Here is a 20,349-nt window from a genome sequence, read left to right on the forward strand (position 1 = left end):
ACTCCGCCAGGCGTGGAGAGCATCTACCCGACGTGTCGCCTGTCCTGGTGGCAGCTGGGTGGGAAAGGGCTTCCCAGCAACAACTCAACATTTTCTGAGTCCTACAATACACGTGCAGGCTCCTGGAAGAAGAATTGTTCCATTTCCTGGGAAGAACTGCAATCCCGTTGGTGGTTTTTCTATTTTCATTCTATTTATTTAAAGAGTCTGCATTTCAGCCCCTGTCCTGTCTGCGGAAGGCGAAGCCAGCTGCAGTCCCAGATGTTTTCTGGGGGACATGACGACTTTATGTGCTGCCGGAGAAGAGCAGGATGACGGCCAGTGGCCTGATTTACTGCTGGTGCTGGGAGAAGCCAGGAGTTGTCCCTCAGCAGCCCAAAGCCAGGCTCCCTTCCTGCCTTCACCATCATCGTCATCCCACAGCCGCCACCGAGGTGGCTCGTACATGCAGACAGTGCGAGCTGTCGGATCCATTGCACACTTTGCCACGGGTTATTTCTGCAATTGTCAGGACAACTATCCTGCCACTGCTCAGGCTGAGAACTGAGATTTATCTTCCTGATTTAGAACCGAGGAATAATTAAAAAGACCTCAGGCCGGGAGAACCAGAAATAATTTTTCCCGTGAATATGCTTCTATACTTCAAAAATCATGCAAGATCAATCTATCTTAGAAAATACAATATTAAACTGTTGAAAGCTTCCCCTCGATGCCGAACCTTATTCCGTGTAACAGGAGGTGGTGGCTGCAGCTGAGGACAACGGAGAAGCAGCAGCACCTCCTGAAAAGTGCTTGCACATCGCCAGCGCAACTCTCCCAGGGAAATGGCAAACAAATAGTGGAAGATAATTCACTGTTGATGCACTATGTGAATCACACCCCAACCAACCAGACTTGAAATTCCTCTTTGGGCAGCCCAGGGAGGGGCGGGTTTTGCAGGCAGGGTGATCTGGGGATGCGGGATTGCTGGGGGAGGGGTGCTGCTCGCATCTGAGTCAAGGGATTCAGCTTGCCATGGCTGATGCATGCAGGGTTTTTTTTATATATTACCAGGTATTCTCCATGTACCCCAAATTCAGGTTCCTGACAGCTCTATTAATAAGTGTGTTTCAGATTTAATGACTTCTAATTTTTGGCTGGATTATCCGGTTTAAGTTATTGAGAAATGGCCAAACACAATGCTAAGGATTTGGGGTTTCTCCAAAGCATCGTCATGTCATCTCTCTCCTTGGAACAATTCATGTGAAGAGCTGCATCTAATTCAGAGCCAACCATACCCCATCACAAGAAAGTAAAAAAAAGAAAAAAGGTGTAAATTGTGGTGATGCTGCACCGCAGCTACCATGGCAGGGCTGGCGGAGAAGCATGTGCTCTGCGGCCGATCTCATTCCAGCTCCCTTTCCCCCTGCTGCAGTGCCTTGTGTTTGACATCCCATTGCTCTCTCTGCTATTTTTGTACCAATTCTCTTTCCCCTGGGCAGAGTTAGAAGTATTCCTAACAAGCTTCTGCTCTCCTTCCTCCCGTGTGCTCTTCAACGGGGTCTCGCTGCGGCTCCGCATCACACAGCTCCAGAGAGGGACCACTGCTCCCGCCCGGCTTCCCCGGCCTCTCCCCAGGCTCCTCTGGAGAAGCCATGGGACGGAGGAAAATATGAACTCAATTCAGCAGGAAAACCCCCATTTCTATGATCAGTTGCTTCCAATCACTTCCCTCACCTGCTCAAACCCCGCTGCTCGATCTCCTGTTTGCCTGCCCTCCGGAGAGGGAGGGATTTGCTTTTCTGAGCATCACACTTTCCACGACCCGTTTTATACCTGTTCTCGTGCTGTCAGCTTGTGCTTCTGCCCGGCGCGGTGCAGGCAGAGGCAGGCAGGCCTGCCAGACCCTCAGATCTCTGCCAGAACCACCCCCAGAGGGCCAGCTGCTGGGATGCAGGATGCTCCGAGGTAACAGCTGCTCCCCGTGCTCTCACAATGACGGGATTCACAGGTTTTACACAAATCCTGCCCTCACCTCCAACAACACACCTTCCTAACGAATAAAGATTTCCAAGTTAATAACTAATAACGTATTTGCTGTTATTTTCTATTCTCCACAAGGAAAAAGAGAGGAGCCAGTACTAAATAATGGCATTTTAACTCTCTATTAACGCTTAAACAGACCTTATAAACCATGCACATGGCCAAAGTAACACAAGATTTCATGTTTGGTTTCTGGAAACAGAGACGTTCATTGTGTAACCAAAACGCAAAATTTCCCAAGAAATTTGTGTTCATTCAAAAATCTGAATGCCCAACTCCAGTGCCGACAATGATTAGTATAAAAAAATATTGAGGTATAAAATGAATTACTGTGCATATTTGCCGGGGATGGGGTAGGAAGCCAAGGCAGCTGAAACTTTCTGTTTCTGGGAACAATAAAAGAGCAAAGCAAATGGATTCATATGGGGCTCGACTGTAAAACGGAGTTTTATAGAATTACTGGAAGACCTGGGATTACTTTTATAGTTTTTTTTTTCTTGGATCATAACCTCTCTAAATAGCAGCCCCCTCTCATCTTGGAGCACACCCCATCTCTCCTGACAGGTAAAAAGTCCCGCACCGTGCAGAAGTACTGACCGCTTGCTTTCGTTCTTTTGGGTAGTTTTTTGCAAAGAATTTCGCTAGCAGCTCCTGCCTGCCCCTCTGAAACCATACCCAAATCACTGGAGAACAGGTAAGTGCAACAACAACAAAAAAGAGAATTATAACTGCTTTTTTGGTACTTGCTGTGGCTACCAGTACCACAACCATGGAGGCTGCTCTGGACCCTGTGCCAGCGCCGCTGCCGAATCACCGACACTTTTTCCGTATCATCACCCTGGCACAGACGCACGTTACCCCGGCTCCCTGTTTTGTTCCCTTCCATGTCCTGCCTTTCCTTTTTTTTTTTAAAGCTTTGTGATTTGGGGTTGTGGTTTGGGCTGGTGGTTACAGGGTTGCACTTTCCGAACGCCACGTCCTGGAGAGGCAGCGCACACCGCCCCGCGCTCCCTGCCTGCACTGCGTAGGAAGGGAAGGGAATTTCCTTAATTAAAACTAAGAAAATATGTAATTTGCTTTTTTGTGGGTGTCCCCTCTCCCCCCAGTTAAGTATAATATAGCACTGGCTAAACAAAAAGGATTTGAGCTATAACTTGAGGTTAACAGAAAACATAACCACTGCCCCGTGCACAACCAATTTAAAATACTGTTTTAAAATCCTAAAATACTAACGTGACTTTTTCTTCTCTGTAAGCAAGGGTGGTTCTAACCTGGTAGTCCGTTACATTTGACATTAGTTAGGGCTGGAGTTCACCCAAATAAGAGTGAATTTTCAAGTTATATCAGGACTAAACTTGATTTTTACAACTATTTCCTCAACAACATGATCATCATGTAAATGAAGCTGTCTCAAGACCACTGAAGCCAGTGCCATTACCAGAATTTTAGAGCCTCAAGAGGGATTTAACAAAAGCAGTTCAACACCAAGGAAATCCAGCTGTGCCCAGGTGGCGAAGCTGGAGGAGCTGGGATCTCTCCCCTGTGCCCAGTGCAGGAATTCACCTCCAGCAAAACGCTGCATTTCCCCTTATTTTCCCATCTAATGTGGTGGAACAGTTAACGGTAAAGCTTTTCAGAAAATTCAGCCACCTGACCTTAAAACGCTGAACTCAAGCAGTCTGAATCTGCAGTCTCGTTTGCCAAAACAAGAAGCCACTAAATGCACAATATTAAAATTATTTGGTACATCTTCTCCGACTGCAAGAAACTAGGAGAAGCCAAGGGCAATACCCACGGGGGGCCACCGTGCCCTGCACCCCGCCAGAGCGGGCCACGTCTCAGTTTCCAAGCTGAAAGCTGTACAAGTGTTTCATGCCAGTTGGTTTTCTGCAATTTAGCTGATGGAAATCCAAATTTCTCAGCCTGCGCTGTGGCAACAAGTCTTTTCTCCCAAAGAGAAGAGGAACACACTGGGGGAACCACTTCTCTTTGTGAATCGATAGGGACTTTGTAAGTGAAATGGCAGAGAGAGTATAATCTAGAAAAGACCAAAAAATCTTGGAATTCCAGAGAGACATAACTAAAAAATGCTGAAAGAATATTTACCTCCACCAGCCTGCGAGAAAGAAAGTGCAGATGAAATGCTAACTTGAGAAGATGCTCTTTAAAGGATTCCCTGGGGAGACCAAAACCAGTTTTTCTCTATCAAAAAAATTTTGTCTTGTTTTGAGACAAAAAGGACAATACGGAGCCGGGCTGGGCTCCTCTCCGCATTGACAAAGCCCACCTGCCAACGGTGCACGGAAGCGATTTTGGGAGCCGAATTGAATTTTTAGCTTTGAAAAGACTTGCTGGAATTTGAAGGTGGCATGGGCTTGGTGCCTGGGCTGCCCCCCTCCTCTAAGGGGGATGGCTGTGACGTGTGGTGGCACCGATGGGAACGTCACCAAGAGCTGCTCGTGGGGGTACTCGGAGGGAAGGAGCGGCTAGTCTCTCCTTAAGGTTTCCCCCCGCCTCAAACTCTGTATTAATGCACAGAGACGATGCTCACGTTTTGCTTAACATCCCTACCCCGCGCCGTCACTCATCAGCACCGGCCACCAGGCTGCGGAAGATGCGCTCTCACTGCCGTCAGAGCCCGGCTTTTAAAAAGGTACACAGATGGGGCAACCCAGAAATCTCAGCCACTTGCCAAAACCCAGACGCGGCTCTGCCAAATCCACCGTCCCTCTTCAGCATCTTATGGTACACGAGAGCCTGGAGTGGGATGGAGTTTCTTTTGGATTTTGATTGGGGTTCTTTTGGGGGGTGTGCGGGTGGGTCTGTTTGTTTTTTTTAAGAGAAAGTGTTTACCAAAAAAAAGTACTTTTAATTGTTTCTAAAGAAATATGCAATAAAATGCGAGATGAAGCCAAGACGTGTTGGAGAAGTGCTTCCAGTGGGAAGCTGGTTGGTGAGCGAGGGATGCGTTACGGCTGCTTGTAAGGCTGCTATAGGAACAAACACTATTGTGCCATTATTCAGAGATATTCGGAGAGAAGCTTACAAACCCCAAAACAATCAGAAAACAGAAGACAAAAAAGCCAGAAGGTCTAAGTGCTGCCATGATCTGCTTCCCAAGAATAGACTGCTTGTATATAATTTCAACCTTTTTTTTATTTTTTTGTGTGGGGGGAAAGACAACAACAGTGTTTTAGCAAAGCTGTGGTTTCATGATCACCTGAGAATGTGGGCTATCACCGAAAGAAAAGCAGCCGTCTGCCCCGCTCCCCGCCACGCTTTGCCTCCACACTAGTGACCTGTGGCTCAAACTTGATATCGATGTTTTCTGGAGGGTTAATTTTCAGTCGGATTAGTCTACTGATCTGGTTTATCAAACGGGTACCCCAAGTGTAGCTCTGGTGCAAGGGCGCGGAGCTGGCAGTCAGCGCAGGATTAACCTTGGGCAATGGCACGTTTTGCAGATAGGCTGAAGTCAACCATGAAACCACATCTGGTTTCCCTCTCCCACCATTCACGCACACAGATAACGAGGTCAACTGCTCTGGGGAGAAAACCCATATAAATCTATTACCTAGAAAACATAATTTTCTGGTTCCATAAACTTACACGAGATAACATGTAATCATTTGATGATAAAAGGTTAAACCAAATCTTGCATTCTTGTGCATAGTTAACACCACCACAATTTATCCTGGGATGCAACTGTGCTAGCAGACATACGACTTAAAAGCAGCAAAACCCCCAGAAAACAAAATTGTCTAGAAGGAAAAGGTATTCCAGAATCTTGCCAGATTTGTTTTCTTTTGAAACAATATTTGCCTCTAAATGCATCAAGCAAGCTAACAGCTTCCCAAGCCAATTAAACCAACACATATGCATATTTAAATTGCTGGGACCTGACCTACCCTGTTTCCTTTCGAAGGTGTTTGCACAGTGTCATTTGTAAGAAATGAACCTCAAGTAAACAGGCTACGCCAGCCGAGCTTCCCGCTTTCTCCTGTCCCCTTTCCGCTCTGAAATCCCAGACTTTTAGTCCTTCAGACACAGCAAAGTAGCACGTGTCGCTGTACCCCCCTGCTTCGGGCGCCCAGATTTTAGCATCTATAAAAATCTCATGTGACTGTCCAAAGTGGGATTAGAAAGGAAACCCAGTCCAGTTATGGAGCGAGCCTGGCTGGGCAGGGATGCTGCTCCCGGCTCTGTGCGCCTGGGGGCTCTGGATTCTCTTAACCCCAAAGTTCTTAAGACCTTCAGAGAAGGTGAGACGCTTGATTTTACTTGCAGTACCCCCTTTGAAAGGGTAGAAAAGGCTATCGCGTCTTGGAATCACGTGGTACTTCAAACCCAAGTTTATTTGCAGTGCAATGAGAGCAAAGAACCGTCTTCCTTTAAACAGTCTCCAACAACCTTACAGTTGTACAATTTCGTACAAAAGGGGCCACGGACTGCTGAAATAACCATCAAACACCAGCACAACCAGTTTTCCCCCCAGAAATTTTCCATTTAGAAGCAAGGAGTCAAACGAAATGACAATTTTTGTCACGCTTCATCACCGAATCATAGAATCACTGAGGTTGGGAAAGGACCTTTAAGATCACCGAGCCCAGCCCCCCAGGATGACTACGGAAAGGAGCTTTCTCCTTGGATCACAGGGACATGAGAAGGGCTGTGACACGCGCGCACCGTGTCGCACTCTGACCTCAAGGCAACGACGTTTATTTCTTACCTGCTACCGAGTTTGGCCGTGGCATAAGGTAAAGAGGAATAGACTGCACTGACTGGGACAGGACCGTCTCCAGGTTCCTCTCCGGGATTTTGTTCAGGCTGTAGGTGGAGGCCGTCATGTTCTCGTCCACGCGGTACAAGCAGGAGTCCATGCTGGATTTCTGGGACTGCCAAGGTTTCAGGTTTCCTCCGGATCCAAGTTCTTTACTGCTCTCCCCTCCATATTTAGTGCGTTCCACGTTTTCTGAGTAGCTTGTCAAAGTAGCTTGAAGGAAGAAATTATAAACAAAATGAGTAACGAAGAAAGAACGGCTCGCACACATGCTGCTCTGCACCGAGTTGTGCAATGCAATAGCCAAAAAGCGATGTTCATCATATTTTCCACATTCACATAAATCAGAGATTATGGAGTTTAGTTTTTAATGATACTGTTCCTGCTTACAACTTCTAACAGAACATTTAGGCTACAATGTTTTGGCTCATACTGATAAAAGCCATTTGTAATTACAAAGAGTATTAAAAATCGTGTGCAGCATTGTATTCAAATATGCAATTCCAGAAACCAGAAATTACAAAGGCAAAAAATATCGGTGCTCCTCGGACCTTTTGCTTTGCATGGCAGTCACCACCTTTCCAGGGAAGGGCTGTACGAGTGCACAACCTCGTGATGCCGGACAGCGGGGAGCCGCCGCATGAACCACCAGCCCTCACGGATTAGCTTGGTTCAGGGAACCGAACCCAGTGTCTTGTTCGATTGACAGCAGGTTTTTACGAAGCTGGACTGCAATCCACACGCTTTCCCTGATACTATTTCATTTTGCAGATCAGGACTGTGGCTATACTGACTTTCACGTGGGGAAGAGACACCACCAATCTGCACCGCTACCATCATCTCCCCATCGGTATTTTCTCTTCTGGATTCTGATGCAATTATCCACGGGCTGTAACTCCCTTCGGGCTGTTGAATTCCCTTTCGTCTTTAGTCTCCCACATATTCAAGGTCATAACCAGACCTCTCAGTCATGGGGAGAAGGTCCCAACACCCTATGCCAGCTTCCCGGAGCGTCAGACTTGCCTGCTTCCTAACCTGGGGGTTGGGGACGGGACAAAAGAAGAAAAGGGAAAAACCAAACAAACCAACCCCCCAAAAGAGAGCTCCTGAACCAGAGCTCACTGTCCTCTCATTGCCCCAGTCACACGCATCTCCACTGCTATTCCAAACCCTGAAGTTCAACGCAGCCCTGAATACCCTGATGCGCCCTTGTGCTTGTAGATCTGCCTGCAAAATCCACTGAAATCAGGCATTTTCACTTAACGGTGGCAAATACCTTTCCCAGTCCAAATTCTCTGCTAATTTCTGTGCCATCTGTCCCTGGACACCACAGCGTGGGTCTCCCATGTCTCGTCAGCAGCACAACTCACACCGGGGCGCCTCCTCAGGGGCAGCCTCGGTGCCACAAAGCCCACTCCTCGACCAAGGGAGATGCTGCCTCATTAACAACACATTATTTTTTATATTGATAAACACAAAAATTATATCAATATTATATCGATAAACACAAAAAATAAATTACTCGGAAGGCTCACATGCGTTTAAGCTAAAGCTTTTTCCAAAGTTTTGTGAGTGAGCAGCCTAGAGAAGACGTTCCAGCCAAAGCGCACAAAACAAAGGGTTACGTTGCTGTTTTTTCTGAACACACCCAGCAGCAGAGCGCTACGTGGTTTAGCCCGTCATTTGTTGAGTACAGGAACGAATTCACTGCCTAAAACCAGGTGTTCAGTCTAAACTCTCAGCAATACCCACACAGAGCTGACGAAATACAGAAGTGTTGACACTGAAAGCCGGGGGCTTGGGATGCTTCTCCCCCCCCCCCCCCCCGAGGTGCCACCAGACCTTACGACTCCATCCCCAGTGTAAAACCGTGAACGAAATGACCAAGGACTAATCGGGCTTAATTAGAAACGTTAAATGCTATTATAATAGGAATCGAAATTAACTGCTGACATCTGAAGTCATGAAATCGTCATGGAAAAAACCAACCCAAGACCTGCAATTCGTTCATCCACCCCAACAAACTCTACGCAGCTCCAGCCTCTACCCCTATTTCTATCATTTTATTTCTCAGTATGAGTTTCCTGTCTATGCAGCGGGATCAATACCTTCCTATCTCATCAAGCGTTACAAAATTTACCTGTTTGTAACATATTTGAAACCTAAACCCAACACACGCAACCGCTAAGAACCAGTACTTGTTTGTTGGCATTTAAAAACCAGTTTGCTGTCAGGTACACCTGTTTACACTTCAGCATAGGAAAAGAAGATAAACCCAAGAAACAGATGTTCACAGATTTCTCTCGCTCCCTCGAACTGTTTAATAGTGAGAAAGATGTTTGAAATGGTTTTCTAGAAAATCTCTGTTTCAAAGCCTGGGTCTGCAGTGCATTTACAGAAAAAAATAATATCCATCAATCTGTTAAAATCCATTGATTAAAAAAAGCTATCTTAGTATGTGTCTAACTAATCTTTGTAGAAACACATCAGCATCGGAAATCAATCACCTTCCAACACATCAAGCTGAGGAAAAGCAAAACAACTATGTGTCAAAATAAGTTTTCTCTAAATGAAGAAAAAAAAAAAAGAAAACAAGAGCTAATAAGTCCTGCCGGCCCCTTTTCTGATCGTCAATTTGTGTTCATTTTAAACATAATTTTCACTGTTTTACACTAAAGCTGGTTTATGTGCAAACTCTTCATTGAATCAGGTATTTAGGATTGTTCCCTGTGGATTAATTTACCTTCTGAACAGCCCTGGATGATATAAGTACTGCTACACAGGCTGGAAGCAATTGCTCTGTGGACTTAATCTCTTCTATGAGCTATTTTAAACCAAACCAATTTTGACTTTATTTAAAAGGCAAAAAGCGTGCAGTTAGCTACGAGCCAGCAACATGAACCGACACGCAGAGCGTGTCTCCTGGGGGAACTAAAGCTCACTAACGGCGCGACTCGGGGAGCTGCTCAGAAATTACAACTGCACAATCAAAACCCGAGAAAGCCACGTCTCATTTCAGCAAATTCGCGTTATCTGCAACCGCTGAGGCTGACGCCGCGTGTTCTGCTCCGAGGTAAAAAGCTGGTGATGCGAAGTTGGTTGATGTAAAGGGAGTACAAAGGTTTGGGCAGCCCCGAAGCGGCGGGGCAGCTGGACGGGACGGCCCCGTAGCCCCCTCCCACCGCAAATATTCTGTTCTACTCCATTTCTTGGGCAGAACGAACTTCACGTCACTCCCCGGTAGCATCAAGCCCATGACCACCCACAATCAGAAAGAAACCTGCAAAATAACATTATTTCTGTAAGCTTGCCATACCCACACCCTAAACTATCCAGCAGTGCCGAGGGTATTCCAGGACAGGGGCTGTGCAAGCCCCCCTCCCCATCACCCCCCGTGGGTGCTTCACAGTGCCCATCCCTGCTGCACGGGGAATGACGACCCACCCTCACATCACAACAGGACTCCTGTCGCATCACTACATCCCTAAATCCTATCTCCATGTTAAAAATCTTCCGGGCTTTAATCCAGAAGCGGAGAAGCTGAGTGAAACAGGCAACGGCAGCTGCAAAGCAACATGATGACACGGCTGTCCCTGCTCCTGTCGTCAGGCAGCCGGGGGGGGGGGGGGGGGGGGGGGGGGGGGGAGCATCAGAACGTCAGCTTGTGCCAAAAACGGGCTCTCTTTAGCTCGAACGCCTAAACCACAGAAGTATTCTGTGCTCATCCTTCAAGGTCTCCCAGCTCTCTAGCCGGTAGCCATGGCTCTGGCGAGCCCAGGTGACAGCCTGCAGGCAGGAGGTCCTGAGTCCCCGCAGCCCCCCCGGTGACATCCTTCAAACTGCCCCACTGCCAATGGACCCAGCCGGACCCACGCGCCACAGACTCGACGTCTGAGGGTTTTGCTGCCGGTAACAGCTCAGCTGGCTCGGGGGGCTGCACAGTGAGGGGTGTCACAGCCTCGGGAGGAGACCCCCGTCCCCACGGGGGCTCCCAGCATCCCTGCCACTGGCAAGTGGCAAACAACAACGGAACTGCCATGCTGATGGAGATAGAAGAATTAATGCTTCCTTAATGCAAGGTTTAAAAAAGAAACGAACGGGCCTTCAGACGTTGCCAGAAAGTTTCTTACGGGTCCCAGGGATTTCACTTGCAATGAGGGCGGCAAGGCGCCGGCACAGGGTGCCCCATCCCTGGCGTGTCCCAGGCCAGGCTGGATGGGGGCTGAGAGCGACCTGGGCTGCTAGGAGGTGTCCCTACCCGTGGCAGCGGGCTGGACTAGATGATCTTTAAAGGTTCCTTCCAACCCTAATCATTCTAATAACTTGAAGATTCTAAAACTCAAGGATCCCTGATCAACCAAAAGCTCAAAAAAAAAAAAAAAAAAAAAAAAAAAGGCAACCTCGTACAAGACAGCATGTTCTACATTTTGGAAAGATAAACTGATGACCTCAAATCCATCAAAGAACAGGAATTTCTGCCTTAAGCCATCTGCTGAGAGGCAGATCTTGCAACCGCGAGTCTCTCACAGCCGATACCCAGCGCATCAGGTTAGTGATGGGACACGCTGGGCCGGGGGCGACAGGGCAGGAGCCACCGGGATGCGAGAGGGGCTGCAGAGGCCGTCGGGGAACGCGCGTCTACCTGAGGCTCTCTTCACCCCCAAATCCAGCCAGAAAGCATGACCCTGGAGAAAAAACCAGAACCCTGCTGCACCGGGCTCCCACAGACCGCGGCGTGTGCCGGGGCAGGAGCCCTCGCCGAGGCACCGAGGGGGTTATCGCAGGGACGGAGCGAGACGGGGCAGCGGCGCCAGCCACACGCAGAGCACGCAAAACCCAGTGCAGAGGCATCTGGGGGCCTCCACAGCACCGGAGTAGTGCCACCTGTATATACAGATGTGGGGGGGATATATATTTATTTTTAAATATAGATATATGTACCTCCAGTCTCTGCTGGCACGCAGTCTCACACTATTTAAAATGAACACGGAATCTGAGGCACCTAAAGCATCCGAGTGCTAAACCACGTCCATGAACAGGAACATGGCAAGACCCTCTGAGGATGCAGGCAGCCCCTCCGCAGCTTTCTCCGAGGATTTGCCGTGTCCCTGTCCACCAGCTTTCAACACCACCACCCGCCCCAGCTCCGAGCAGCCCAGCCTGGGAGCCCTTGAAGACACGTGGCCGTTGACACCAGACGGGGACACGCTCCAGAGACGCTGGAGTCCTTTTCCAAGCCTACCTGGCCTTCAGACTTCCAGATTTACGCCCGCACGCTCCTTGGCAGAGGACTTGCCTGTGTCAAGCTTTCATTTTCAAACTTGGCTCATTTCTCTCGGTGAAACCTTTTGATTAGAACTTTTTGCAAATAACATGCTTTAAAATATCTTTTATTTCTTTGGGACAAAACCAGAACTGTACCAAGGCAGCAGTTCATCCAAGACAGCACCTTAGATGCCACTGCAGACAGAGCGACGCTTCTGGGAGAGCTTCATCACGTATATACAGGATGGTAAATATTATTTCTTATTTAGTTGCAAGCTGGCCTATGCGCCGGAGCACGAGGCTTTCCACGACTTGTCTTGAGTCAAAACACAGGAGGGGATTTTTACCACCCCATCCAGTTCTCCTTGAGGCAGAGATCTGAACACCCACCTTCACGTCCACCTTTCAGACGGCGCTGCAGGAGAAAGCGCTTTTCTCTAGCTACCCCTTCATGATGACCAACCGCTGTAACGTTAATTATACGTGAAGATTTATAACATCTGAAGTAGGAAAGAGGGGGTTTGTTGCTTTAAAGGAGTAACTGGGGCAAAGCTGCGAGCTTCATACGTTGCACTGAAGTTAGGCACTAAACCCCGATGCTCCCCCCTGCCTCCAGCCACGCACCGAACCAGACCTGCCGTCCCGCAGCAGAGAACTCCTAGCTAACGCTAGCAAGGAGTAAAATCAATTTTTTACCCTAATCTACATAAGCCTTCATAAACTTGGCCACAGCAGGATACACCTAATTAGAGCTGCGCTGCCCCGGACTCTCCAGGGCGCCCGGCTGCCGAGCAGGATTTGGCCAGCAGAGCAGCCCCAGCCCCAGCCCTGCCCGTGCCCCCCCAACCCCGGCAGCACTTGGGGCTTTGGGGGGAGGGTAGGCATTTAGAGGGCTTTGTATTCTCTACCACACACCATCAGCCAGCGAGTTGGCTTCTCCATTCCAAAAAAAAAAAAAAAAAAGCCCCCCAAAACCTTCAGTCTGCCCTGCTCGAGGTTGAGGTCCAAATCCACGCCGCTCTTGGTATGTTTAACTTCTCACAACACTGGCCTCAAATGGGGGGGCGGGCAGGGAAATCACCCCCTTAATTCATATCAACAATCCTGTAGAAAGGCAGAGATGAAACAGGTAAAACCATTTCTGTCGCAAGCCTCAAGGTATCTATAAATCACGGCCCGCACACAACAGGTCTTGAAACCTAATGAAAAATACCCCGACAGCAGCATCGTACTGACCCCGCGCTCGTCCTGTTCTAAAGCTGAATTCCCCGCCGCGCCGGCTGACAGGCGGGATGACGAATGGCACGAATGCCCCGCGGGGCTCGTACCTGTGCGCTGCGTGGAGCAGGGAGGCAAGGCCTGGGTAAAAAGCGTTTCAGCAGAGCGAGGCGCTGCGCCGTCAGAGCACAACACGCTGGAACGCTGTGCCGGTGAGACAGAGCAGAGCAGCAAAGCTTTAGTTAACCAACTTCAGTTTATCACTTGCGGAAATAAAGTAATGAAGGTTTCCAAGCACAGTCTGCTACTACAGACATTTTAGAAATCTGTTAAAAAGCTTCCAAATCTAAGACAGGTGCAGCAACCTTGATGGCGGATTTACCAAAGCATCATAAACCCCTGCCATGCTCCTAAGCGCTCTTACTTTAAACGTACCCCTCTGAGAGAACCACATGTGCACACCTGGGGTACCGCCTCTGCGACAGCGACGCACTGATGCTACGGACAAGGGCTGCACGCCCCTTGCCTGCCCACCCGACCCCGGCCGCCGTCCTTCCCCTCCCCGCACCTCGCTGCACGCCTCCGTGCCCTGGTTCCAGGTGGGATAGGATGGGACAGGGCTCATTTTTCTCCCTAGCAGCTGGTATGGAGCTGCGTTTTGGGGTTAGGATGAGAATAACGTCGATAACGCGCCGATGTTTACACTCGGTGTAAGCGCTGCTCAGCGGGGAGGACTCTGCAGGCTCCCCTGTCCCGCCAGCGAGGGGGATGGGGGGCACAGGGGCTGGGGGGCACAGCCAGGACAGCTGACCTGGACCAGCTAAAGGGATATTCCGTACCATATGGCATCGTGCTCCCTATATAAATGGGGGGAAAGGTGTCCGGGGGCCGCAGCTGGGGAACAGGCTGGGCATCCGTCAGCGGGCAGCGGGCAACTGGATTTCCTTCCCATCACTTGTTTTTCTTGGGTTTTATTTTTGTCTTTTTTGTTATTTTCCCTTTCACTACAATTTACTATTATTAATATTTGACTTCGGTTATGAAACTGTTCTTATCTCAACCCACAAGTTTTCCCACTTTTACCCTTGTCTCCCCCACCGTGCCGTGCGGAGCGAGCGGCTGCGCAGGGCTCAGCTGCTGCCGGGGGTGGCACCGTGACAGCCAGCTACAGGGAACCACTGGATTTTAACAGTGAGGCTGTTAAATTTTCAGAAGAAATGCACATACACATCCCTTCAACCCTACACCAACTCCCATCGCCTTCTTGATTCAGTGCCTTCTCTGTACTCTCCATCTTTTACCACTTTGGATCCTTCTTTCTTTTTGCCTGTCTCATCAATATCAGTTCACCTTTTTTTTTTCCTTCTTTAGCATCAGCAAGGACAATTTTTCTTCTTTTTTTATGTCCACGACAGTCTTGAAACTGATTTTAAAATTCTCAGATTTAAACAAGAAAGCAGAAAGGAGCATGTGTGGGGGTGTGTGCACAAGGGGAGGGAAGTTATTTTATCCCTGGCATTCAACTTTTTGGGCAAGCTTGGATCCCTGTGCAGCTTTTCATAACCATGAAGATTAAAATCTTGCTGGTCTTAAAATAAAAGCTGAGAGTCCCATCTAATCTCACGCCATCAACAGCTAAAACATTAAAGAAAAGTCACTTACCACAGTATCCAAAATAACACCGTGGGAGCTGACAACACTGAATTTTCCTCTAGCTGTCTTCTGATCTGTCTTTTCAGTTAATTCTTTCTTTCAATTTTTCACTCTTTTTTTTTTTTTTTTTTTTTCCATCTACCGGGCTGGACCGTAAACCGCAGCAAATTTCACAGTTTGAGTATAACATCTGTTCCGGGCCACCTCCCTCAGCTTTAAACACTTTTCCTTCTCCTTACGTCTTTTCAGTAACACAACAAACACCTGTAGCTGACCCTTCATCCAGTATTTAAGGTCAGATTTTGGTGCCAAACCCAACCCTTGATGCCTCAGTGGCTTAACACGGGGGAAGGCAGAACTCTGATTCATGACTTCATGGCTTCTCACCCCCGACACCAACCACGCCCCACGTGTGCACGCACACGTTCGCTTTCTGCTTAATTTGCCCTTGTAATGAAACGGAGAAGGAATTTAATCAGGATTCAGAGATGGTGTCCTTTTGCAATTCATTTGCTGGGACTCTGCGAGCCCACTGATTTTGCTCAAGAGCTGATGAGACGCTGATAAATAGCCCCCCTCCTCACCTCCTAAACCATCAGCCCCGTCACCTGCAATATGCAGATGCATCAGTGAACAAAAGCTCATTATTCATCAATATTAGACATTTTTCAGGGAGCTCCTCCTTTGGGGAATGAGTCCAAATGGAAGCTGGCGAGAGGTAAAAAAAGATCTCTAATTCTTAGAAATCTCATTCATTATTAACAGAGCATTTCATAAGACTGATTCAAATGCTTTAGCTGTAAGATCACAAAAATATTTAACCTGAGTTAAATTTATCTTGATGTGCCTTTCGAGCTGCTCTTTGTTCCATTCTCAAAGCAGTTTAACTTGCAAACAAATCTATCTTGTTTTATTGCCAGCAGCATCTATTCTGCTTAGCACAAACTCCAGATTAATTTATTAACAAACCTATTTTTAACCCACAAACACACAAACCTGTAGAAAGCAGCAACTCGATAAAAGCTCGGGGGCCAGAGTGAAAAACACCAAAAAAAAGAACATGAGAAAAGCTACATGCCAGAGACCTCCAGAAGGGAACGGGGGTCCTTTACATCTTGCTCTTCATTGTAAAATTGCACAAAATCTAAGTGAAGGCAACCGGCCCGCACAGTGTTAGACCTGTCCGCATCACTGCGGTGCGGGGCAGGAGGGTTTACGCAGCCCGCTGGCTGCCCTTTAAGCGGCTTTAGCATCACACCTATTTTCCCTGCTCAAGACGATCCCCCTAACAATTAGGTGGGGAACACAGCCTAGATCATCACAGGACTCTACCTTCAGAAAAACCGTGGCCTCTTTTCATACCGGAGTAAATTACAGCACTTCCCCAGGAAGATTCACCACGGAAAAGAGCCCTTCAAAATTTTAGCACCCTTGGGAGGCTGCTGCTAAATGACATCAAGTGCTGCTTGTAAAGCTCACCCGAGTGCTTGTGGTGTTCATACTGGCAAGAAATGTTTTCTGTTTTATTTTGCAGGCTTGCTAGAATTGCTGGAGATTTTCTTCTGTTCTGCTGCATTCAAACAGCAAAACTTTACAGTCCACTTCTGCGGGGGCGTGAAGTGCAAAGTTCCCCCGTAGCAGCACGTGATTCCTTGACCAGTTTTCTTTTCAGTAGCAGATTTTGAACATTAACAGTTGGCTGCTTCTACACAGCGAGAGCCAAAAACCCCTGGAAGCTATGCCGAGGTTAAAGGCAGGTCAGCGTTTTCACCAGCCATTCTGTTCTACATGAAAAGGATTTAGTGGCTTCCAGGAGAAAGGGCTGACTTGCTCCTCTCTCTCCTCTTGGCTCACCTCCCCTCTCCTCCTCCCCCCTTCCCCATTTTGTTTCTTTTACAAATAAGGGTGCCTGAATTTGAAGATCTGGACCTTGTAACATTTTTTTTTCTTACGCTTTCAAAGTAGATTGAACTTCCCTCTACTGTAGAGGATCTAAAATTTCAAAATAAGTCTGGTTCTAACCCAAGCGATGCACTTCTCAACATTATCTGCAAGCGCCAAGCAGTCCCTGTGCCGGGCGCGTTAGAAACAGGACACACTTGTTCTCTAATAATGGAAATTATATCAGAGGCGACATACAAATGGACAGGAAAAATTCCAAGAGGACAAGTCATCATAGAAAAAACCTGACTGGTTAAAAACTGGTACCCACATCCAAACTGGAACACCAAAACGGCCACTCCACACACCTTAGTGGCTAGTTACACTCTTCAGGCAGGGAACTCGGAGTCTGAGGAGCCACACTCTGATTCAACTTTGACCGATTAATGCTGTGTCTAGCAATATAGACATGAAAATAAGCTTAATATGTACAAACCCCTTTTGTGCTAAGCGAGATCACACGGAGAGCCACAAGCATACGTAATGCTGTAGGATCAGCTTCCCACCTTGATTAATGGTTTTCTGCCCTTTGCCGATTCTCAAAATATTTTACAAAGGGCACGCTAACCTTCTGGGACACGTGTTCAAGCCTCTGTGTTTTTAAAATATGAAATTCGGTGGCTACTCCTGATCGCGAGATTTGGAGGTGATGCTCCTTGCAGCTCAGGCAGAGATCAAGAGATCTTCCCCGAACCAAAGCTTTTATCAGGGTGAATAAGATATATTTATTTATTTATAATAAATAAAATATATTTATTGGAGCTGCCTATTAGAAAAATACACCTTCTGGGAGCTCATGAGCTAATAGCTTAAAGCACATATTTGGGAGGAGCGGGAGGGACCGTGACTCAGGAAACACAAAACACCCAGGGAAATGTTCACTCTTTTTCTACACACCAAACCACAAGTAGCTTTGACAGGGAAATCTCCAGCAGATTTACACTTTTGAGGTACCACGCGAAGCTGCTCAGACCAAAAGCCACGTCATCCCAGCCAACCTTGCAGGGAACAAACGCGAGCAAGGGACATGCATCCAAGATCTGTATCTGATAATCGAGGAATGCAACCGAAAGGGAAACCTGATCCCTGACCCTCCAGAAACGAAGCAGCCGATCTGTTCCCAAGGGGAGCGCGAAGCGCGAGGTGGGTCTCGCTCCCTGCATGCGGACAATTTGTCCGCTCCGTTCTGCGGTGAAAATAATTCTAGGGAGCCGCTGTCATGCAGAGAGCACCTTTCACCATCACCACACACCCGGTTCCCACCCCAGCCGGAGGGCAACGACCAAACCGCGCATCCAACTCCCACCGGGAAACGGCCCCCCCGGCTCCAGCTGACCTCACGCTTGCAGAAGACAGCGGAGGTACAGAAAAACAGACTTCGTGGAAAACCTCCCAATTTTTTTTTTCACTGCTGGAAAGGATGACGGGAGAAGACTGTTTTCCCCACAATTTGTTACAGCTGTTCAGCTTCTATCAAATGCCAGAGTAAGAAGGTGTTGAAAATGTTATTGTCAAAATAAAGGGGGAGAGAAACAAGGGGAGAAGGAGGCTCTTGTTTCCCATTGAGTGCAAACACCAGCAGAGAAAAGCCGTGAGAAGTCCTTCCCTTACTCCACACGAACATACTTTTACACGACTCTTCCATCTGGGATACATTAACATAGCCTTGGGATAAGACACCTTCTATTATTTCCCAAGTTTCCATGGGAAAATCTACGTTCCTGACAGAAGAACCTCGAAGAGAGAACCTTCCTGGGGTGGCGGTGGTTGGGGTGAACATTCCAGACTTAAAAATTAATTACTATAGAGCTACTGAAAAAAGGGATAGGGCAGAAAGGCTGAGCAAAGAGACTCAATACTTCACCACATCAGGCATCGGGGTTACGCTGCCGCTTCTGTGAGTGCAGCAGAAAGGCTGCCCACAGCTCCTCGGGCTTCCACCTGGACAAGAAAGCCCCGAGGAAGCCCAAGTGCAGCCCCACAGCCCTGCTGTGCCGAGCCGATCGCCCCACGGGTCTCATGGGCAAGAGCAGCTCGAAAAAGCAGAGCACGTGCTTTTTTACTGATTCTGCTGCTCCGCTTCGGGCTTCGTTCAGGTCTTAGAATGGAGGCAGGACCCGGCTGGAACTGAGCCTCCACTTCTCCTGAGCGTGGCCCCCCCAGCCCACCCGGGCGGCAAGGGGCAGGCTGGATGGGGTGAAGCTCTGCCATGGGGCATCCTGAGCAGAGAACGACGGGTGTGTGATCCCGCAAGGGCTTCTCCCAGAATTCATTAACCTACTTCGGTCTGCGGCTCAGAATAGCTTACATATTTGCATTCGAAGATCACGCAGGCAGAAGTGCTACAAAGGTTGCTGCGGCACGCAGGAGCTGAACCAAGCCCAGGTTTCTTGATCAGCCACGGAAAATATTAATCACTAGTACAACTAACCTCCCTAAATTATCAACCCTCCTTGCTGGGTTTTTTTTAAGCACTACTAAACCGTTGGCAAAGTAAAATCTTCTTAGCTGGAGAAACACTCACACGTGGCAAGGACAACTCAAGGCAGGACCATCCCACCTGACGTTACACAGACATCGCTCTCCTCCTCTTGCACCTTTACGGCCACCGAACAGAAATTAATCAGTGCCTGTTATTTTCCCAAGATCCTTTACAATTGCAACCTACAGACCGCTTGAATGAAAAACCTGCTACAGCAGCTACAAAAATTCACTGAAATCTGCGTTAATTTAACCCAGCTCCTGCCCAAGGCTGAGCTTAAGAGCAGCAGGTCACTTCTGAGGCACAGAGTCACCGGGAGGGTGGCAGTGACACTCACGGGGCACAGAAGGTAATCAATCAGTCTTTTACATTTATAATAATGCAATCCAACAGTATTTGAACTATGAACGTGATGCCATCAGCCATTCTCTTTCCTCTGACATCAGAGCAGTGGCTATGGACTAAATGACATTAAGGGAAGGAAAATGGTGAAAAATAGATGCCTCTGAAATTCCTGTATCTGGCACCGAGACCATCCCATCTTCCTTACTGGGTGAAAAAAAAGCTGGCATCTCTCTTAAATTAGAAGATTCTAAATACCTCCATGTTTGTAAATGGACACGGACAGCAGCTGAAGGAGAGGACACAGAACAAAAGAAAAACTTGGTAGAAAAAAGCCCCAATAACCCCACTAGAGTTAAAGGAGGCATTGGGAAGAAAGATTGCGAGGAACAAAAAGGTAAAGTTGGGATACAAAAATAGGAGAAGAAAGATAAAACTCTTCCTCTTTCACCATTTAAACAAGTTCCAAAATTTTGCATCGATTAATTTGCTTATTAACTTCATGCATCCCAACTTGCACCAGCTCTACACAGCTTTCCCTATGATGAGTGGCAGACGGAGGGGCACCATCCACCTCGGGTCACCACGGCATTAACTTGAATAATGCAAAACCCCCGCGTTAATTAGCGAACACGCGTTGATTATC

General features: G+C 48.0%; 1 protein-coding gene across 5 annotated transcripts in view; it reads right to left on the reverse strand.

Annotated features, from left to right (window-relative positions):
* Nucleotides 1–20,349, reverse strand: part of TANC2 (tetratricopeptide repeat, ankyrin repeat and coiled-coil containing 2) — a 248,650-nt gene that overhangs the window by 79,940 nt on the left and 148,361 nt on the right. For all 5 annotated transcript variants that reach the window (XM_040617492.1, XM_040617490.1, XM_040617491.1 and 2 more), the window contains one exon: nucleotides 6,752–7,015. In XM_040617492.1, coding sequence (XP_040473426.1) covers nucleotides 6,752–7,015 — 264 coding nt within the window. The remainder of the gene's footprint in view (nucleotides 1–6,751; nucleotides 7,016–20,349) is intronic.

Source organism: Falco naumanni, chromosome 18, assembly GCF_017639655.2.
Source record: "Falco naumanni isolate bFalNau1 chromosome 18, bFalNau1.pat, whole genome shotgun sequence".
Taxonomy (NCBI): domain Eukaryota; kingdom Metazoa; phylum Chordata; class Aves; order Falconiformes; family Falconidae; genus Falco; species Falco naumanni.